General features: G+C 30.3%; 2 protein-coding genes across 2 annotated transcripts; both read right to left on the bottom strand.

The window, feature by feature from the left end:
- Positions 1–797: 797 nt before the first annotated feature.
- On the bottom strand, positions 798–6,039 carry LOC101509821 (fructokinase-1). Its single transcript, XM_004495070.4, has 5 exons — positions 5,525–6,039; positions 4,695–4,945; positions 4,292–4,583; positions 2,337–2,489; positions 798–1,790 (listed from the first exon to the last, which is right to left on the bottom strand). Exons 1-5 carry the CDS (start codon positions 5,870–5,872, stop codon positions 1,404–1,406), a joined length of 1,431 nt encoding a protein of 476 aa, XP_004495127.1. The 5' UTR covers positions 5,873–6,039; the 3' UTR covers positions 798–1,403.
- Positions 6,040–7,866: 1,827 nt separating this feature from the next.
- LOC101509173 (iron-sulfur protein required for NADH dehydrogenase, mitochondrial) lies at positions 7,867–12,705 on the bottom strand. Its single transcript, XM_004495068.4, has 8 exons — positions 12,337–12,705; positions 12,135–12,243; positions 11,396–11,518; positions 10,676–10,773; positions 10,385–10,511; positions 9,841–9,926; positions 9,024–9,149; positions 7,867–8,354 (listed from the first exon to the last, which is right to left on the bottom strand). Exons 1-8 carry the CDS (start codon positions 12,346–12,348, stop codon positions 8,196–8,198), a joined length of 840 nt encoding a protein of 279 aa, XP_004495125.1. The 5' UTR covers positions 12,349–12,705; the 3' UTR covers positions 7,867–8,195.
- Positions 12,706–17,692: the final 4,987 nt, after the last annotated feature.

Raw genomic sequence — 17,692 nt, 5'->3', positions numbered from 1 at the left:
TCCTGCTGTTAGTTCCTCTTGTAGTAAGGATCGCCATGAGAAACCCAACTTGAGCACACTTTCATTCTTTTAGAGAACAAACACTGAAGTTCAAAATCTTACTGATTATTGCTTGTAATAAAATGGAAAGAAAAATCCCATATCGTTTTTCCTTAAGCTTGGATTAATACATTTCCTTCATTTTCTTGAAACACGTTGACAACTTTATGGATGCATAACTAAGCAATATGAGTTTCTTTGTTATTCCCATTTAGTCATTATAATTAGATTTATGCTCTACAACAAGATCATCCCAAGGGCTAACCAAGCAATCCAAGAAAAAATGATGCTTCAAAAAGTTCAACGCTACATACTGCAAAGATTTATCCAGTCTTTCACAGCAGAAACTGTTCAGAGGTTATGCTAATCTAAGATAATAGACCCAGGCTACAACCAATAGCCATATTGAAAAACATCAAACTATACTTGAATGCAACCTACCAGTGCTACAACACAGGTCTCAACAAAACGGGAGAATATATAATGACACCATAGCATCATGCTGAAAGTATTGGTCACTCTGTTGTCCAGGACTCTAAATCTTCTTTTGCAACTTCGTACTTGAGAAATGTTGTGGCCCTGTAATAGTCCTTCTATTAATATAATAGTGTAGATAATTTAATTCTACAATTTCTTCAAGACAACTCTTGAATATTAGTAATTAGTTTTATATGATATATTTAGGCTTGTTATATTGTTCAATACGTTTATTTCATTGGTTCTTTTGTATGTTGTAAAACAAGGCTTAAGCCCAAATATAATAAATACCAAAATTAGCATTTTAAAAACAACTAAAGAAACACCACTCTTTTAGCAGGTCATTGGTTCTTCGATTATTTTGAAAAAAAAATAAACGAAGAACATTTGTCAGATATATAATATCTAATTCCAACCACAAAGTAACATAAACTAGTACTATAATCCCTATTCAAAATATTGAAATTCATACAAACCACTTCTTTCTCTGCCATCAATTAACTATCACAAGATGTATTATGGAGACTATTACATATCATTGCTTGAGAAGCAAAAATGGAATCTGTCGGAGGATAAAAGCTCTGCCGCATCCACTCTGGGAGTAAAAATACCTTTGACATAAAAGGAATATTGTTGAGACTGAAACGAAAGAAATCAGCAAAAACGCTTGAAGAGCAGCCACCTCTCAGATACTTGCTTAAAACAATGGCTTTTTAAGTAGGCTATTGCAATGTAATCTTGTCAAAGGATAAAAATCTGCTCTTCATTCTTATTTTCAGACTTTTGCTTACTTTTAGCCAATGAAGGAGCCAAGTTAAGAGAATCCAGAGAAGGGTTAGTTCACATGAGTAGATAAACAGTGGCTGTAATCTACTGTTCACAAAATATCAAGTTCGCACATTCTCCACTGTCTGTGGAAACTCAAGCTTGGGCAAGAGCTCAGAGGCAACCTTGTCAAATGGGACAAAGTTGAGATGATTTCTGTTTACATTCCTCACAATTTTTGACAGACATGTTACTTCCTGATCCACCATTTTCTTATCAAGAATTTGGGTCCAAAATTCATCATCTTCATTGAGGTTAGATGATCTTAATATATCTACTACCTTCTCAATGGATGCTACATTCCTACCAGCACCACATCCCATGGCTGTTGCAGCACCTACTGCATTTGCAATTGCTAACGTATTAACCATTGGCAAATTATGTATAAAACCATATGCAATAGCCGCTACAAAACTGTCTCCACACCCAACAGTGTCTGCAATGTTCACCTGATGATATAATTTATAAATCCAATTAGTTTGCACTCAGTTATCACAAAAATTTAGTGGCTGTCAAAAAATAAATAAACAATCTCAAACATAAATTTAATAGACATTATTGCAAGTGAGACAAACATAATACTTTTAGCACTCACAGAAAAAGTGAAACGTTATATTTGGAGCATATAAGAGATTCAGACTCTCACATGATAATTGCTTTGATATTAGGATGTTGAAAGTGCAAGTTAAACTCATACAAGCAAAGAGATATTTCAGTAGGAGAAGAAACCACGTCCAATGTTCAAAAGTCCATTTTGTTTTGAAATGTAGTCCTTTATACAAATGTGCTTATAGCATTAATTGCATACTTTTCATTAACTTGCCCTAAACTGGAATTTTCACCTTTAAGCCAAGAACTTAAGAAATTCTTAATACAAAGTATGCCATAACAAAGTTAAACAGAGTGGGAGTAAATAAATTGAAAAATTCATAATGTTCCATAATTGCAATAAATTGATGGAAGCAATAAACAGAACATTCAGAATGAGAAGTTACCTTGAATGCAGGTGCACATGTTATACTTGATGCAGTCATTAGAACTGAACCCACAAGACCCATTTTTACAATCACCCACTTCGTGCGGATCCCTCTTTTAAGCAACTCTTGCCCAGCTAATATCGGATCTCCTATGCCAGTTAATGACTCAGCCTGTCATGCAAATCAATAACATCAAAGAAGTTATTAGATTGAAAAGTATTTTGTAAAACTAACTACAAAATATAAATATCAAGCAGAAGCTTTTTTAATTTGCATCACATAACTGTTTTTATAGGAATAAGAGAAGACCAACATCTCCTAACACAAATACACAAATTATCAGATTGTCAACTCCAAATCTCACCAAATATTCAAACTCCAATAATATTTTGCTTAAGCAAGAAGCTAGAAGACAAACGAAATTACGAGCAAAACCAAAAACTGTTGCAAGATTTATCTAATTTGATCACCTCCAGCGTAGTACGAATTAAATGATAAAGCATAATTGTATGATTTATTAATAGAGATGGAAACAAGTCATTCTGGATCAGAATGCAACAAATTCAAAGTTCACTAAAATACAACGAGGGCAATTTTGGAAAAATAAATGGATGGTCTAGCACTGAACATGAAGATGCCGTTGCCAACTGAATGGTAAAATGTAGTAATAGGCCATCTGCCTTGCAATTCTATGGTAGGGGAAAATTTTGTTGAAGAGCAGGTTTCAAAGAAAACAGACAAGGGATGATAATTCAATTGTGTGGCCAGGATTAGATTCAGCATTTTATTAAAAATAAAGTGGAGCATAAACAAATTATACCAAAACTTGGAGAACAAGGCATCAATAGGGACCGGAGAGCTTTGATGGCGAGAGTTGCGAGACAAGGATACAGAGTAGACAGGAGGTAGTTATGGCAGCATTTTTGTTACTTTCAACCTAAACCAACAGACAGACCTTTTTCTCTACAGTAGAGGAAAATGGAGTGGCAACAAAGTATTGAGGATCCGTGTGGGCGTGTGGGAAAGGTGTGTGATCAGCTTGTACAGGTTAGCATCGTAAAAAACTGCTTATGAATTCAGCATAATTTGATTCTACATACAGACATCCTAGTATCATATTATGAATAAAAATTTGAGTCCATTAGACTCCAAACTGTTGATGTCAATAAACAAAAGAGTTTTTAGAAAAACTCAGTTTAAAGATTTTCCTTTTTCTACAGTTCCAATTGTTTCACATGATTTTGAGTATCATATTATGATACTACATACAGATATTCATATTATGATCGGCATAATTTGATCCTACATACAGACATCCTAGTATCATATTATGAATAAAAACCTGAGTCCATTAGACTCCAAACTGTTGATTGACATAAACAGAAGAGTTTTTAGAAAAACTCCGTTTAAAGATTTTCCTTTTTCTACAGTTCCAATTGTTTTACATGATTTTGAGTAACAATGTCAAAAGCCCAGTTGAAGTATATTGAAATTTGCAAAACTACAAATCACTTTTAAAGGTTCCAAATGATGCAATTTAATGAGGTAAAGTGGCAAACACAATAACTCTAACATCGTGAAAGAATCTATAAATATGCAATAACTTGGACAAACAAACAAAACATGTTCAATCGTCCATACTTGAGAGAAATGGCAGAAACACTGCATAAGGTTAAGATGGTTCTTATAAACAGAGAATATATAAATATGATGTCTTTAACAGTGGAACAAGAAAATGAAGACAAATAAACATGGAGTACTGGCCATACATGTGAAAGACAAGTGTAAACTGAAATATGTAGCTCAAATGCGAGATAGAAAGAAAAATTTCATAGATAAGAAAACAAAGAAAAGATAACTTCAACACCAGCATATCACAAATAATAGAGGGCGAGCATATAAAGAAGACAATTATAAGCAATCACAGTACTAAAAAGGATAGAAGCAAGTATGAAGAAAGCTATAAGTGAAACCTCGTCAGCTGTTAGAAGAAGAACATCACTCATCCTCAGAAAATGGTTAAGAGCTCTTTGTTCTTCTGGGGTCCCAGTGATGAGATTCTTTCCACGTGGTCCCGGATCAAAGAAGATTGATGTGCCAACCTCAACAGCACAGTCCACCACTGTGAGCAGTAAACCAGGAGAGAGCTCATCAAAGCCGTATCCATTACAAAACAAAACCTTTGAATTTTTAATAGCTAGTTTTGCTTCTCTGGACATTTTGCTCAGCCAATTAAATGCAGGCTCCTTGAAAAAATCAGCTCGACTAGTAGGAACAAAAAAAGCTCAGTTAGGCCATTGCAAACAAAAAAAAAAATGAGAAAAAATAAGTACCATTATGATGGCAACAAAACAAATTAAAAGAAATTATTTGTACCTACAAAAACCATGTCTTTGTAAAGGATCAACGAGAACCCAGCATAGAAGTGTTTCATAAGAGGCACCAGAGTTGCTGACAGTATCATCATTAGTACTCATCTTGACCATATCAATGCCTTCATCATGAAGCACATCCAACAGAAACTTCCCATAGATTTCATTACCCACATGACCAATTGATACACAATCAAGTCCTAGCCTCGCAGCTGCTATAGACATATTGCAGGTCCCACCAGCTTCCCAAAATTTCTATACCAAAAACCACATGATACAAAACAGTAAAACCATTTGTAGAATATGACTATAATACTCCTATAAATGTCATATTTAGGATATTTCTGTCTCAAATTATTAGTCACTTTAGAATAACAAGACAATATCTATTAACTTTTCCCAATAATATCCTCACATCATAAATGATATGTTTCGTACTGCGTCCAACTTGCATATCTCAAGTCACAACACACAATCACCACAGTTTTATAGAAGCGACAAATTGTAGCTTTTAACTAGTGCAATGAAGTAATTCTCGTCGGAAAAACAAACAAGCTATAAATAGTCCACCTAACTTTAATTAACATCGGTATTTTAGTTTTCATATACCATTTTACCCTAGAAATCAAGCTATAGTTAGTGGAGTAGCTAGATGAATTGAGATAAATTAAATAAATAAGGGTACAATTAGTAGAAAAAAGTAATTAATAGTCCATAGATAATATAACATACATATAAGTTGAGGAGACAAGTAAATACTAGTATTGCAAATGAGACGATAACAGGAAAAGCATAGAATAGAGAGTGATTGAAAATGATAGAATAGAATACAACCTTGGAAGGTGGAGAGGAGGCCAAACGTTCCATGAAAGCTTTGCGTTGGGAGAGTGAAGGAGGAGGCAATTGTGGAACATTGAGAACGATATCCACACAAAGATTACCCAGAGTGGCAACATCAACGTTTTTATTTCTCAACTTGGAATCGGGCGGTGGTGAGGAAGAAACAGCGACACCGAGACCTTTGCAGGCGAGGTTGAGAGAGAAAATTGGACGGAATTTGAATTTGGGATTGGAATTGGAATGGAAGTAAGAGGCATAATGAGGATGGTAGAAAGGGATTGGAGGAGAATTTAGGGATTTGGTAGTGGTGGTGGTGGTGGGTGAGATTTGGAGGAGAGGCATTCAGCCACTTTGGGTTTAAAAACTCTCTAAAATCACAAATAGTTGTTCAAGTCACTGCTCCAATCAATTAATCAATGAATTAGATTTTGTTTTTCAAAGAAACCAACCTGGGAAGGAGATAACTAATAACTACTCTAAATCACTCGTCATACACCAATTAAGCAAGGAATCATATGCTTATAATAATCATGGAATCGGATAGAATCTATTTTTAATTATTTCGAATTGAATATTTGGGACGTTAATTATTCGGTCAAATATTGGTTAATGGATACGTCATAATCTATCCTTTTTTTTTAACTCACTGTTATCCAAGAATAGTTATCATTTAAACAGTTAGTGGTGTTATTTAGTAAGAAATAAATGTTGAAAAAATACAATAACGATGAGTTGTTAAATTATAAAAAGTTAGTCAAAGAATAACCCTACTTAATGGAGAATATTAGAGTGAGAATGAAAAAAAAGCCAATTTTTAAATTTGAGATTTTGTTAGTTATTTTCATTTTCCTTATTGTTAAATATCTTCTTTAAACAAATCACAAAATACACTTTTTTTTTTGTCATGTTCCTGATATCAAGTGATCATACGTCGATTTAAGGGGTAATTTTATATAATTTGTTCCATTTAATAACTCAATATAAACGATAAATTTTATTAATTCAACCGTTAAATTAAAAAAATTTATTGATTAGATCAATTTTATAAATTTTAGAATTATTTGATACCACACTAAATATAAATAAATATTAATGGCTAAAATACATATGTAGAAATTTTGAATTTATATAAAATTTTATGTCATTAATATATTATTTCGATGATCAACAATTGAATTAGTAAAAAAAATTATTTATATTAAATTATTAAATGAAATAATTTATCTAAATTTATTCTTGTAGTCAATAGATCTTAAACTCTTTCTATATATATAAAACAAATGAGTATTAAAAATATGATGGCAAGAGTCAATTGAAGATTATGTGAAATCTATTTTAAAGTAAGTCTCTTAAAAGCAATTATAATATAAATTTGAAGTTTAATCAGAAAAGTAACTCAAATAACAAGTCAGAAGTACTGTATAACATTTATGAATAATCTTTTTTTCTTACTCAAAGAGAACTTTAAAGGTGTTTAAATATCATTATTGTTTCAATAAATCCATAAATTTTATTACAACTAACATGGTATAATAAAATATTTACGAATTCTATCAAATTATATCTATATAGTTATAATTATTATCTTAAATATTATCTTAAATATAAATTGAGTTAGAAACCAATATAATATCATAAGAATAATAATTACTCAATTATCTTTATAAAATATAATTTAAAATATACAAAATTAAAATCTATTAAAATATAAATAAAAAAAAAATAAAATTTGATATTAAATTTAAAATTAAAATATTAATAATTAATTTTAAAAAATATGTATAATTTATGACAAAATTAATTTTATTATATTAAATAATTTAACAATCTATTATTCAAAATTTTATAAATTTTGAATATTAACTTAAATTTTTAAAATAAATATAATTTTTTTAAGAGAGTTTTTCATTTACATATATTATTATATACCATAACATCCCTCTCACCATGAAAGAAGTTTTAGCAAGAGCCCTCTATCTCCATAAATGAAAGAAGTTTAAGTTTAACATTATATTAAAGTGATCCAAAATCAATACTTTTTTTTAAATCATGGAATATTTCCAATTATACACTTAGCAAATAATTGAAAAACTCTGCAATAAAACTTGCACCACAAATTTCGAATAAAACTTACACTAGCAAGTAGCAACCTCAACTAAAATTAACCACTCAATTAGTTGTTAAACTAAACAAAAAATGGTCGTATTAAATATTAACTTAACGATCCTGGCAAAATGCTTTATAGATGTTTGCTTTGTGACCCTATAAAAGTGAGATAAAATGAGTAGATATAATTATTTTTTAAGTAAAAAAGTTATTTATGTAACAGCCTTCCGTAATAAAGACTCTTTTAACTTAAAAATGGCATAGCAAAACACTGCTGGAAGCACCAATTCCAAATGTAACATCAATGTTGAAGTTTAATTAAACTTCTAATTTGACAGCGTATGTGCGACGTCAAAGAACCACCCAACTGCTTATTAAACAAAATTGAAGATACTTGAATCTACAATTCTAAAAATCATTTGTCAGGCCTGCATCTCAAACCACAATTTAACCAAATTTAGAAGTAGTCAAACCCCGGTTTAAATAGCATAGGGGAAGCCAGCTCGGTCTTCTTTTCTTGCTCACGGACTGGGGAGTTATCATGGTAAAGCGAAGCATTTCATAGTATAATCTCTGGTTGAAATGGTTGCTCCTTGAGTTTCCGAACAACTTTTTCGGCAATATTACCATATGCTCTGGAAACTACTGAATCAGGCGCGGCCAACACTATTGGGTGCCCTTGATCACAAGCTTCCCTGATCTCCACTTCCAGTGGTATCTTGAATCGTTAAATAAAAACTTGTCAGAAATACTCAATAGATAAATTTTGCAAATCTCACTTAAGTCACAAATATTACTCAGTAATTTAAGAGAATTGTTCTTCTCAATTTGTAAAATCAACCCCCCCACCATAAAAAATGAACAGTCTACAAAATCTACCATGCAAGATACAGCAGTAACACAGCACAATCCAAATAATATGTCAAATTGCTTATTTGTAAGCACCAGCAGCCCAAGAAAATGGTTGTAGGGTTTTACTCATACTTCATTTAGAAGAAAAAGGATACTGTTTTCACTTTAAACACCTCAATCCCTCAAAATTTAGTTCTCTCAAATTCAATAATAACTTCACACACTACATATGTCTTTCTTAATTAATTTTGTATGAAAAACATTTTTCTTTGGAGGATTTGCTTTATACATTAGATATAGTTAAAAACCAATATTGTTTATACACAAAGGCAACTTTTATAGTAATATCAAAGAAAATAGTTAATAGTGATAAGTTGTCACTTAAAAAATTTTAAAAATGTCACTAAGATTTTTTTTTAAAAAGTGTCACTAAGTAACTAACAAGTCTGTGTTCAATTGCTAGCTTCAACAAAATCCAGTGATCAGCAAAATTATAATTTATAAAGTACAATCTACATACAGATGATCAGCATACCTCGCCCAAAAATTGTAATCCCATTTCATCAGCTGTCGCATGAGCCCCTCCTTTACCAAATATATGTGAAAGTTCGCCACAATGTGGACACTTAAAGCAGCTCATATTCTCTATAACTCCCAAAATCTGTAATGACAGTTGGAGTTCTCACATTAACAAACATCAAAGGCAGGATGCGTTCATATATTTTTCAGATGATACACGAACACCACATCAGAAGAAGAAATGGATGATATATCAATGTAGGCAACATATATTTGCACACACAAGCTATGTGAAATAAATAAAAACACATGCCTGAAAACAGATCATAGAAGCACATATGAATATGCTTCCACCACATGCCATACTGGGTAAGTTTTTCATATTTATTCAAATTAGATAGATTTAGCAAGATAAATAATAAACTGAAATAAGCTATCAGGATTTCTAGACGCACAGCATCAATGCCTAAACTCTGATTTTGACCACATGCAATCTCCTGATTCATCAGAATTGGGATTTCAGACAACCTAATGAGATGGGAGAGCTACAGTGCCGCTAGATAGCTGAAACCCATGCCAAATGTAGAAATGGCACATTGCATTCTTTTAGCATGACAACTTAAGCATTTTCCCTTAGATTGGGATGAATCCCGATGAAATGCAGCAATACTACAACTGAATAATAATCAATGATTGACAAGTTGAATGAAAACAGTAGTCGGTGGTGTATCTTAGTATCGTAGACCATGCATACTCAAGTGCTCAACATTAGCATGTGCTCCGATTGACAAAAACAAACAGATTAAAAAACATATGCCAAGTGAGTATTATACCGGAATATCAACTTTATTGAACATTTGTACTCCCCTCCTCGCATCCATTAAGGCTACATCTTGAGGAGTTGAAACAATCACTGCACCTACCATACAAGAAGAGCCACGAGAAAAAATAACCAAAGAAAAATTAAGTGAATGGAAACTAGTAGATAAGAAAGGCCATTTCATAGGACGACTAGTAATTTGGTGACAGCAGAAAATATCCAAATACTATGACACTTCAATTTTATCTGTGATTGATTTCTTTGAACATAAAATGTGTTTAAACTTTTAACACTCATATAGTTCAATTAATAATCTTCTGAAAATCTTTTTATTCTGAATTAACAGAGCATGGTATAAACAAACCTAGCACAACCTTCTTTATTCAATTTATGAAATACAATAGGGCATATGAGAATCACAGACTAAATTGCAAAAATCCATACAAAGTAAAGGTCCAAGCTGTTTGCCAAAGTTTTACTTTAGCCATCGCCAACAGGTGATCCCCCAAAAAAGCCTCCAACTAGAACTATCATAGTAATTCCTTAATGTTTACTACCTGATAATTGCAGATTCTGAGACATAGATATCTGGACATCACCAGTGCCAGGAGGCATATCTATCACAAGAATGTCAAGGTGACCCCAATCAACTCCCCTTGTCATTTTCTCAAGAGCATTTGATACCTATGATAATTCAGCAATAAGAAGGCTTATTCAATAAGAAATCTTCTGTAATATATTTAAATAAAAAAGAACTAAAATTGTAGACGGCAGTTAAAGCAAGAAATAGTTAATGAAAGTGAAAAGGAGAAGAACCAGGGAAAATACAGCAGCAGTTGCAGGCATACCATGGGACCTCTCCAAACAATTGGAGCATCCTTCTCCACAAGGAACCCAATTGACATACACTTGATCCCATGATTATCAATGGGAATCATTTTCTTATCTGAAATTACGCGAACAGAAAATTATTGGCATGAACTGCAATGGAAAATGGAAGGAACTTAGCCATAAAACAAAGCTTAATAAGCATTTTATATATAAGTAGCAAATTTAAAACAAAGATGAAAAAGTTTTTAAAAAGACAAGAAAAACTGAACAGAAAAGTAGTTCTAGTTATGATAAATGTTAGTAACACACTCTTAAAAAAATCATGGGTCGAGAAGAGTGTGTTGCTAGTACTCCTTCTTCTAGCTATTCTATTGGATTCCATCCAATCCGGAAAATCAATGAAGTGGATGATTTCAAGCAACCTTACTGAGTGCATTTTCACTAATGATAATCAGCAAATATTACATATGGATAAGTTTATCAAACTCCTAATGCATGATAGGTTAATTGAGTGGCAGTTAGTGTTTTACTTTTACAGTCAAATCATATAACATCAAGAAGAAAAACAATCAAACAGTTCCTAATGTGGAAAGCAAACTTTGTCTGATATTGATGCTTTCCATTGAACATAACACAATGGCTACAAACTTACATGTAAAAATCCAATGCCACAGACGTTGAATGTTACCTCAGAAAATTTTAAAATAGAAAGAAAAAAAAAATATTGAAAGATATACCTAGAGTGACTTGAGGCTTTGTGTTAATGTTCATCATGATGGGAATGTTGGGTCCATATACATCAGCATCAAGTAAACCAACCTTCAATTGGCACTTACTTGCAAGCGCAACAGCTAAATTCACTGTCAATTTAATTCAAATCAATTCATTTCAAACAGCATCCTACAAGCGTAGCTCAAGTAATTAAGCCGATACACGCGAAATAGTTTGAGAAAAAGATTTACGGTTCAAATCCTAACTAATAAGATTTGCCTATTAAAAAAATCATTTAAAAAAGCCCTCAATTACTCCTCCATTCTATAATGTGTCATTGTAGCACATAGGAATTGTTCTGAAGTAAGTGTCGTTTTGCTGTCTCAGTTTGACATTAATTACTTTTTCCAATTCTACCACTAAACGAAGGGCCCGTTTGTTACAGTTCTATATAAAAATTAATCGCTTTTAAGAGTTTTCATCTGCTTGTTACAGCTTTTAAAAAAAATCAAAAGGTGAAAATAATCTAAAAACTACTTAAAACAAGGAAATTATTTTGAGTAGTTTATCATAAAAATCACTTTTTATAATTGATTTTCTTTAAAAAAAAAAGTGATTTTCGTTACACCAGACAAACACAAAACAACTTCTAACTTTTAAAAAAAAAATGTCTCCAACAAATAATCTCTAAATTATTGAATGACAAAATCACTTATTTTATAGTAATTAATAAAAGACAAGAGAAAGATTGAAGGGTTGTTTTACCAGCAGTTGTGGACTTGCCAACACCACCTTTACCAGAGGCAATAGCTATGGTATTCTTCACCCCATCAATGCGAAGATGCTTTGCATAGCTCCTAACACTTCCCAACCACTGATCAAAATGAATCGATACAATACAATTATCAGAAACATTTTCAGATAAACAATAATGAAATATAGCCAATTGAATGTTCAGATTCCTTACCCTCGGCCTCATCAATTTCTACCCTCAAACACGATGTTCAGTGATGTTAGAACGCTCTGTGATCCCTAACGGTGTTTCGTCGGAGTTTTTGTCACTGTTTTGTGTATGATTCCAGTTTCAATTTGAATATATAAATGTATACTGTCTTTGAGCTTGATTAGGTCGAATTTGGGGAACTCAAGTTCAAACAAATTAAGTCAACATTTGGCATGGGTTACGAATTACGATTACATTCAACGATAAAAACAAAATAATTACTGAAATCGGATAGAAGTTTCACTTTTGTTTGGTTTGAGTGTGAAAATGGAAAGAAAGAAAGAAAGAGGTAAGAAAAGTGAGAATTATGAGTATTTTACTTACAGTGTGTTTGGAATAGAAGATTTAGATGCGAGAGAAGTATAGAAGAAATAGGTGAAATGCTGAAGAGAGCGTAAAAATCCATGGGACCCACCAAATTTATCTTTCTTTGTATATGAGCGAAAAGTTGGGAGAGAGAGAAAACCCATATATTTTGTTTTCCATCTATACCCCTGTCTTTCTCCTATACTTTCTACAGTGGCCAGATTCATCGCATACTTGTTCAAACTACTAATTATATTGCTTTTGTAATCGGATAAAATGTGAATGGCTTTACCCTTTTAGGCTTTTAGCAACTGGTTTTGTGGGTCACGGCGACATAAAATTCTACCCATGATTTTGCGTGAGTGAAGAGTTTAAAAAATATCACACTGGATTTTTGTCCCTATATTTTGTCAAAATGAATTTTTCTGAACTAATCAAAAACCAAACATCGTTGCTTTTCATTAATTAATTTTTTATTTTTCTCCCTACCATCTCATTTAATATGTAATATTTTTATTAATGAGCTGATAATTATATCAAAATTTATGTCTTGAATAAAATAATTTGAATGTCTTATAATTAATTTTATTTATATATTAAATATAAAAATAAGTAAAATTTTAAATATTTTAAACTATTGATGGATAAAATAAATAAGATTTGATTATTTTATTTAAATATTTAAAATTTTAGTTTCAATTTTAAATATTTTAATATATAAATAAAATAAATATTAAAATGATATCAAAAATGTAATAAATTTAAATATTAAAAATAAATTAAATAAACTTTTAATAATTTCATATTAATATTTTAAAATTTCAATTTTATTAAAAAATAAAATAAATAAACTTAAATATTATATTATTTAAATATTTTAATTTTAAATACTTTAATATATTAATAAAATAAAATAAATTGATTTTTAATATTTTAATATATAAATAAAACTAATTATATTTCAACAATAATGACATATTGACATATAAAATATTGATTCAACTTACAAATATAAATGTCACGTTATTAATGAGAGTATCATGTCTTCGATCAAGATCAATATGAAAACAAAAAATCTCAATAATTAATTTATAAAGAACCAAATTTAAAAAAACCCATTTTATTTAGTGAACTCCTTAGTTTATTCTCCAGGCACACAAAAACATACATATATTTAGTAAAATCAACATTTTCAACTACAAAAACATTCTTGGAGAATTCTTATTCTTTTGCCTGAAAAAGTTGTCATTTTATTCTTTTGTTGAAATTGTGGATATGCACCAAATATTGCCACTTTAATCATACACATATTAATTCTTCTTTCTTCTCGTTAATTTATCTAAATGGACACAATGACTTTTGTGAAGAAAACGGTGGCAGTTGTATAATAGAGATGAACAATCATTTTAGTATACAATCATTTAGTTAAAAGGAGAATTATAAAAAATTAAATGTTAATAGGTGTCAATGAAGCATTTGTTAGTGATCTAAATATATAAATTTATGTGTATGAGAACTATGTATTTAACTTCTTTTTTTAAAGATTTTGTTTTCTCAATATAAAATTATTAAAATGATTAGTATTAATGTTCTTCTTAGGCTTAGTATAATATAGTTAAGTAGTTTGTATATAGTTGAGTAGTTTGCCACTTTTCTGTTTTTGTTTGGTCGGTTATATGAAGTTATGTGACTAACGGGTTAGTTTCCTTCCTAGGAGTTAGTTAGTTAGGTTTTTAGTTTATAATTAGTTGGCTTGACTTGACTATATTAAGGAAATGTGATATTAATTTTATTATATTGTACTCTTTACTATCTTCGTTTTCAACACAAGAAGGATATTAAGTAATTCACTTCTTCATAACGATAAATGTACTTTTTATTGCTCTTTTAGTCGGTGATACTATTTATCACAAAAGATTTGCTCATGAAAAACACACAAATTTGTATTTAACCAATAAAATTGTTTTCTAACTGAAAAATACAAGTAAGTGGTGACTAATGACTATATGTGATATTGCCAATTACATGTGTCTATATTTTCATGACAACTAGCATTTTTCTGTTTTACTCCCTCTCTCTTTATTACCTCCCAACCAAAACACTATCTAATTGATTATCCATTTGATCCCTTACTCCAAAAGCTGCAATAGTTGTCCTTAAAAAAAATAGCTGCAAAAGTTGTTTAGGAACGTGACCCTCACTTATGGATTCACTATTATGTGCACAATATGACGAGCCAATAGAGCTTTGCAACCCTACAGCAAGTACTATATTCCTTCACAAGTATCAAACTATCCCTCGTGAATCTATCTGTATGATGAAACCAACATTTTCTTTTTGTATAAATGATTAAATAAAAAAATATAATTCATATAATAATAATAATAATTAACAGAAAATTAAATATCAGATACACCGTAATTATTAATGTATAAATTTTTTTTCAGAGTAAGAAAATAGAAACCACAATACTTTAATAAAATTTTCTATTATAATAAATAATTTGTACATCGGAGTTTTTACACTAGCACTAGATAACATCAATCAACATAATAATCATCACCAAAAGGTAAAAATCAAACAACAATAAACAACTTTTCACAAAAGTAAATATTCTAAAATAACTCTTAGAGAAGATAAACATGCTATCAATATATATCAAAAGAACAAATTCAATTACAAAACTAACATATTGACATTGTAGATAAAATTGAGCAAGCTAGCTACACACCTATCTACCACCTAAAACGTGTTTTCCCATTTTCTATTTGTCGAGTATGGTGGAAATAGGTCAGACCATCCGACAAGTGTCTATGGTTCGGCATATTAAAATTTTGGATCGATCTGACACATTTAGTAAAAATATTAGTCTCAAGTTTTTTAAAAAGCTTATATATTTAAATAGTTCAGACTCAGACTATTTAAAAATTCTATTAAACCTAACGTGTCAACCTGTATAGTTGTGAGAAAACAAAATTGTTTTTAAATACAAAAGATCCTACTTATTTTCATTATAACAGAATATGTTTGTGGGGATAATTTTAGGCATTAATGTTTTATTTAAATGTGCACTTCCAAGACTACAAATAATATATATGATATTAAGATATATCATATGGTAATTGATCAAAAATGGATTGTAGTATCATATGCACTTTTTCATTAATATATATTTCTTATTGTTTTATGCTTCTGATCAAGAACATTCTGCTTCAGCCAAACTGAAATCAAAATACTTAGAAAAAATTATAAGTTTCAGTTTTATGTTCAATGGTTAGAATTGATCTCAACGGATCTATTTTTGAAGGCATTGAAGCACCATGTTAAAGGACAACAAGACCATACCGTGAAGGACACTAAGTCATCCCTTAAAGGACAAAGACGACTGCTTATATAAATAGCACACACATTTTGAGTTCAAACAAGACACAATAGCTTACAATGACTTACAACATTCTTTCATAGTGAAACAATCTTAAATCAGCAAGCAAACACTAAGTTAGGAAAATTGTTAAACTTATCTAAATGTTGAGAAAGAAAAATATGAGAGCTTATCTTACAAACATTCTATAGTTAGAGAGAAACATCTACAAACCACAAACACTTATCTTTTTGTAACCAAGTCTAATAATGGATGATTGTGTTCCTCAACAGTTTGACGATACAAAGTTGATAAGACTTGTTAGAACTTGTAAACTGAGTCCACTAGTGGTTGCACTTTGCTCAACAACTTGATGGTACAAAGTTGGAGGTGAGAAGATTAAATATAGTCAGTGTGACTAACCAAGTGTTCAAATGTAAGTTCTAATCACAATGGTTTAAATCCTTCAAATGAGGGGATTGAACGTAACTCCTGAGTTAATAGTGAACCAAAATAAAATTGTTGAGTCATTTATTTTATTTTTTCAATTTTATCACTCAAGTATTTAAGTCATTTGAAATATTTTCAAAATTGTAAACACAATTCAAGTTCCCCAATTTCTTGTGTTTCTTGACCAATAAGTAATAAAATAAAAAGACTACTCATATTTTTGTTATAACTATTTATTTCTTCTCTTTAAAAAATGACTCTTTATATATATGTAGTAAAAGATTCTTTATTAGAAATTTGAACCCCAATTTTTTGTTTCTACTTCCCGATGTCCACACATATTCTTCTCTCTCTAAATTATTGTGCTATAAATACGTTTGTGGTTTATTGTATTATTTTGTTTATAATTGTCATTCATAGATACATCAAATTTGTTACGAAAAGTGAACAAATAAATGTTATGATTGTACGGCTCAACAAAATTCACACTTTTTATCGATCTACTATCTTTTCAGGGATAAACAAAATGTCTTTTTAAGAACTTAACACAAAATAAAATTTTTAATAAGCTAATAGATCAAACCATACTTTTTCAAACGGCTAGACCAAGACATAAAATAAAATCTTTGACAAATAATAGGTCAGAATCAGACTTTATTTTTTTTAAGTAAGCCTGACCTATTTAAGTAAAGTTAGACGATCCGATCTATTTTCACTCCTTGTGTCGAGTTGCGCCGCTTCTATTTCAAAAATCAGTATTATTTTTCTCCCATTAGACTCCAATGTTGTAGCTTCTCTCTTTCTTTATTTTTTAAATAGTGTTACGACACTTTAATTTATCAACTTTTATATTCAATATTTCATAATTCTTAATATCTATTTTTTCTCTATTTTTCTTTCTATTGCATTCTTAATATATCACATCTATCACACAACTCTTTTTATTTTTATTTCTCTCAAAATATCTATTTTTATTTTTCTCAAAATATCTAGGAGATTTTTAGGTGTACTTCAAACATATTTTCCTAAGAATTTAATCCCTTAGTCTCAAATAGGCCAAGCCCAAATCCATCCTTTTTTTTAATATGATAATAAAATAAATAAATAAAACTAGTAAATTAGGGTCCCGTTTGAATCACTCAACATATATATATATATATATATATATATATATATATATATATATATATATATATATAATAT

This window comes from Cicer arietinum, chromosome 4 (genome assembly GCF_000331145.2).
Source record: "Cicer arietinum cultivar CDC Frontier isolate Library 1 chromosome 4, Cicar.CDCFrontier_v2.0, whole genome shotgun sequence".
In the NCBI taxonomy this organism is placed as follows: domain Eukaryota; kingdom Viridiplantae; phylum Streptophyta; class Magnoliopsida; order Fabales; family Fabaceae; genus Cicer; species Cicer arietinum.
The sequence above is the reverse complement of the archived record's forward strand: the minus strand, read 5'-3'. Positions and strand labels throughout refer to the sequence as shown.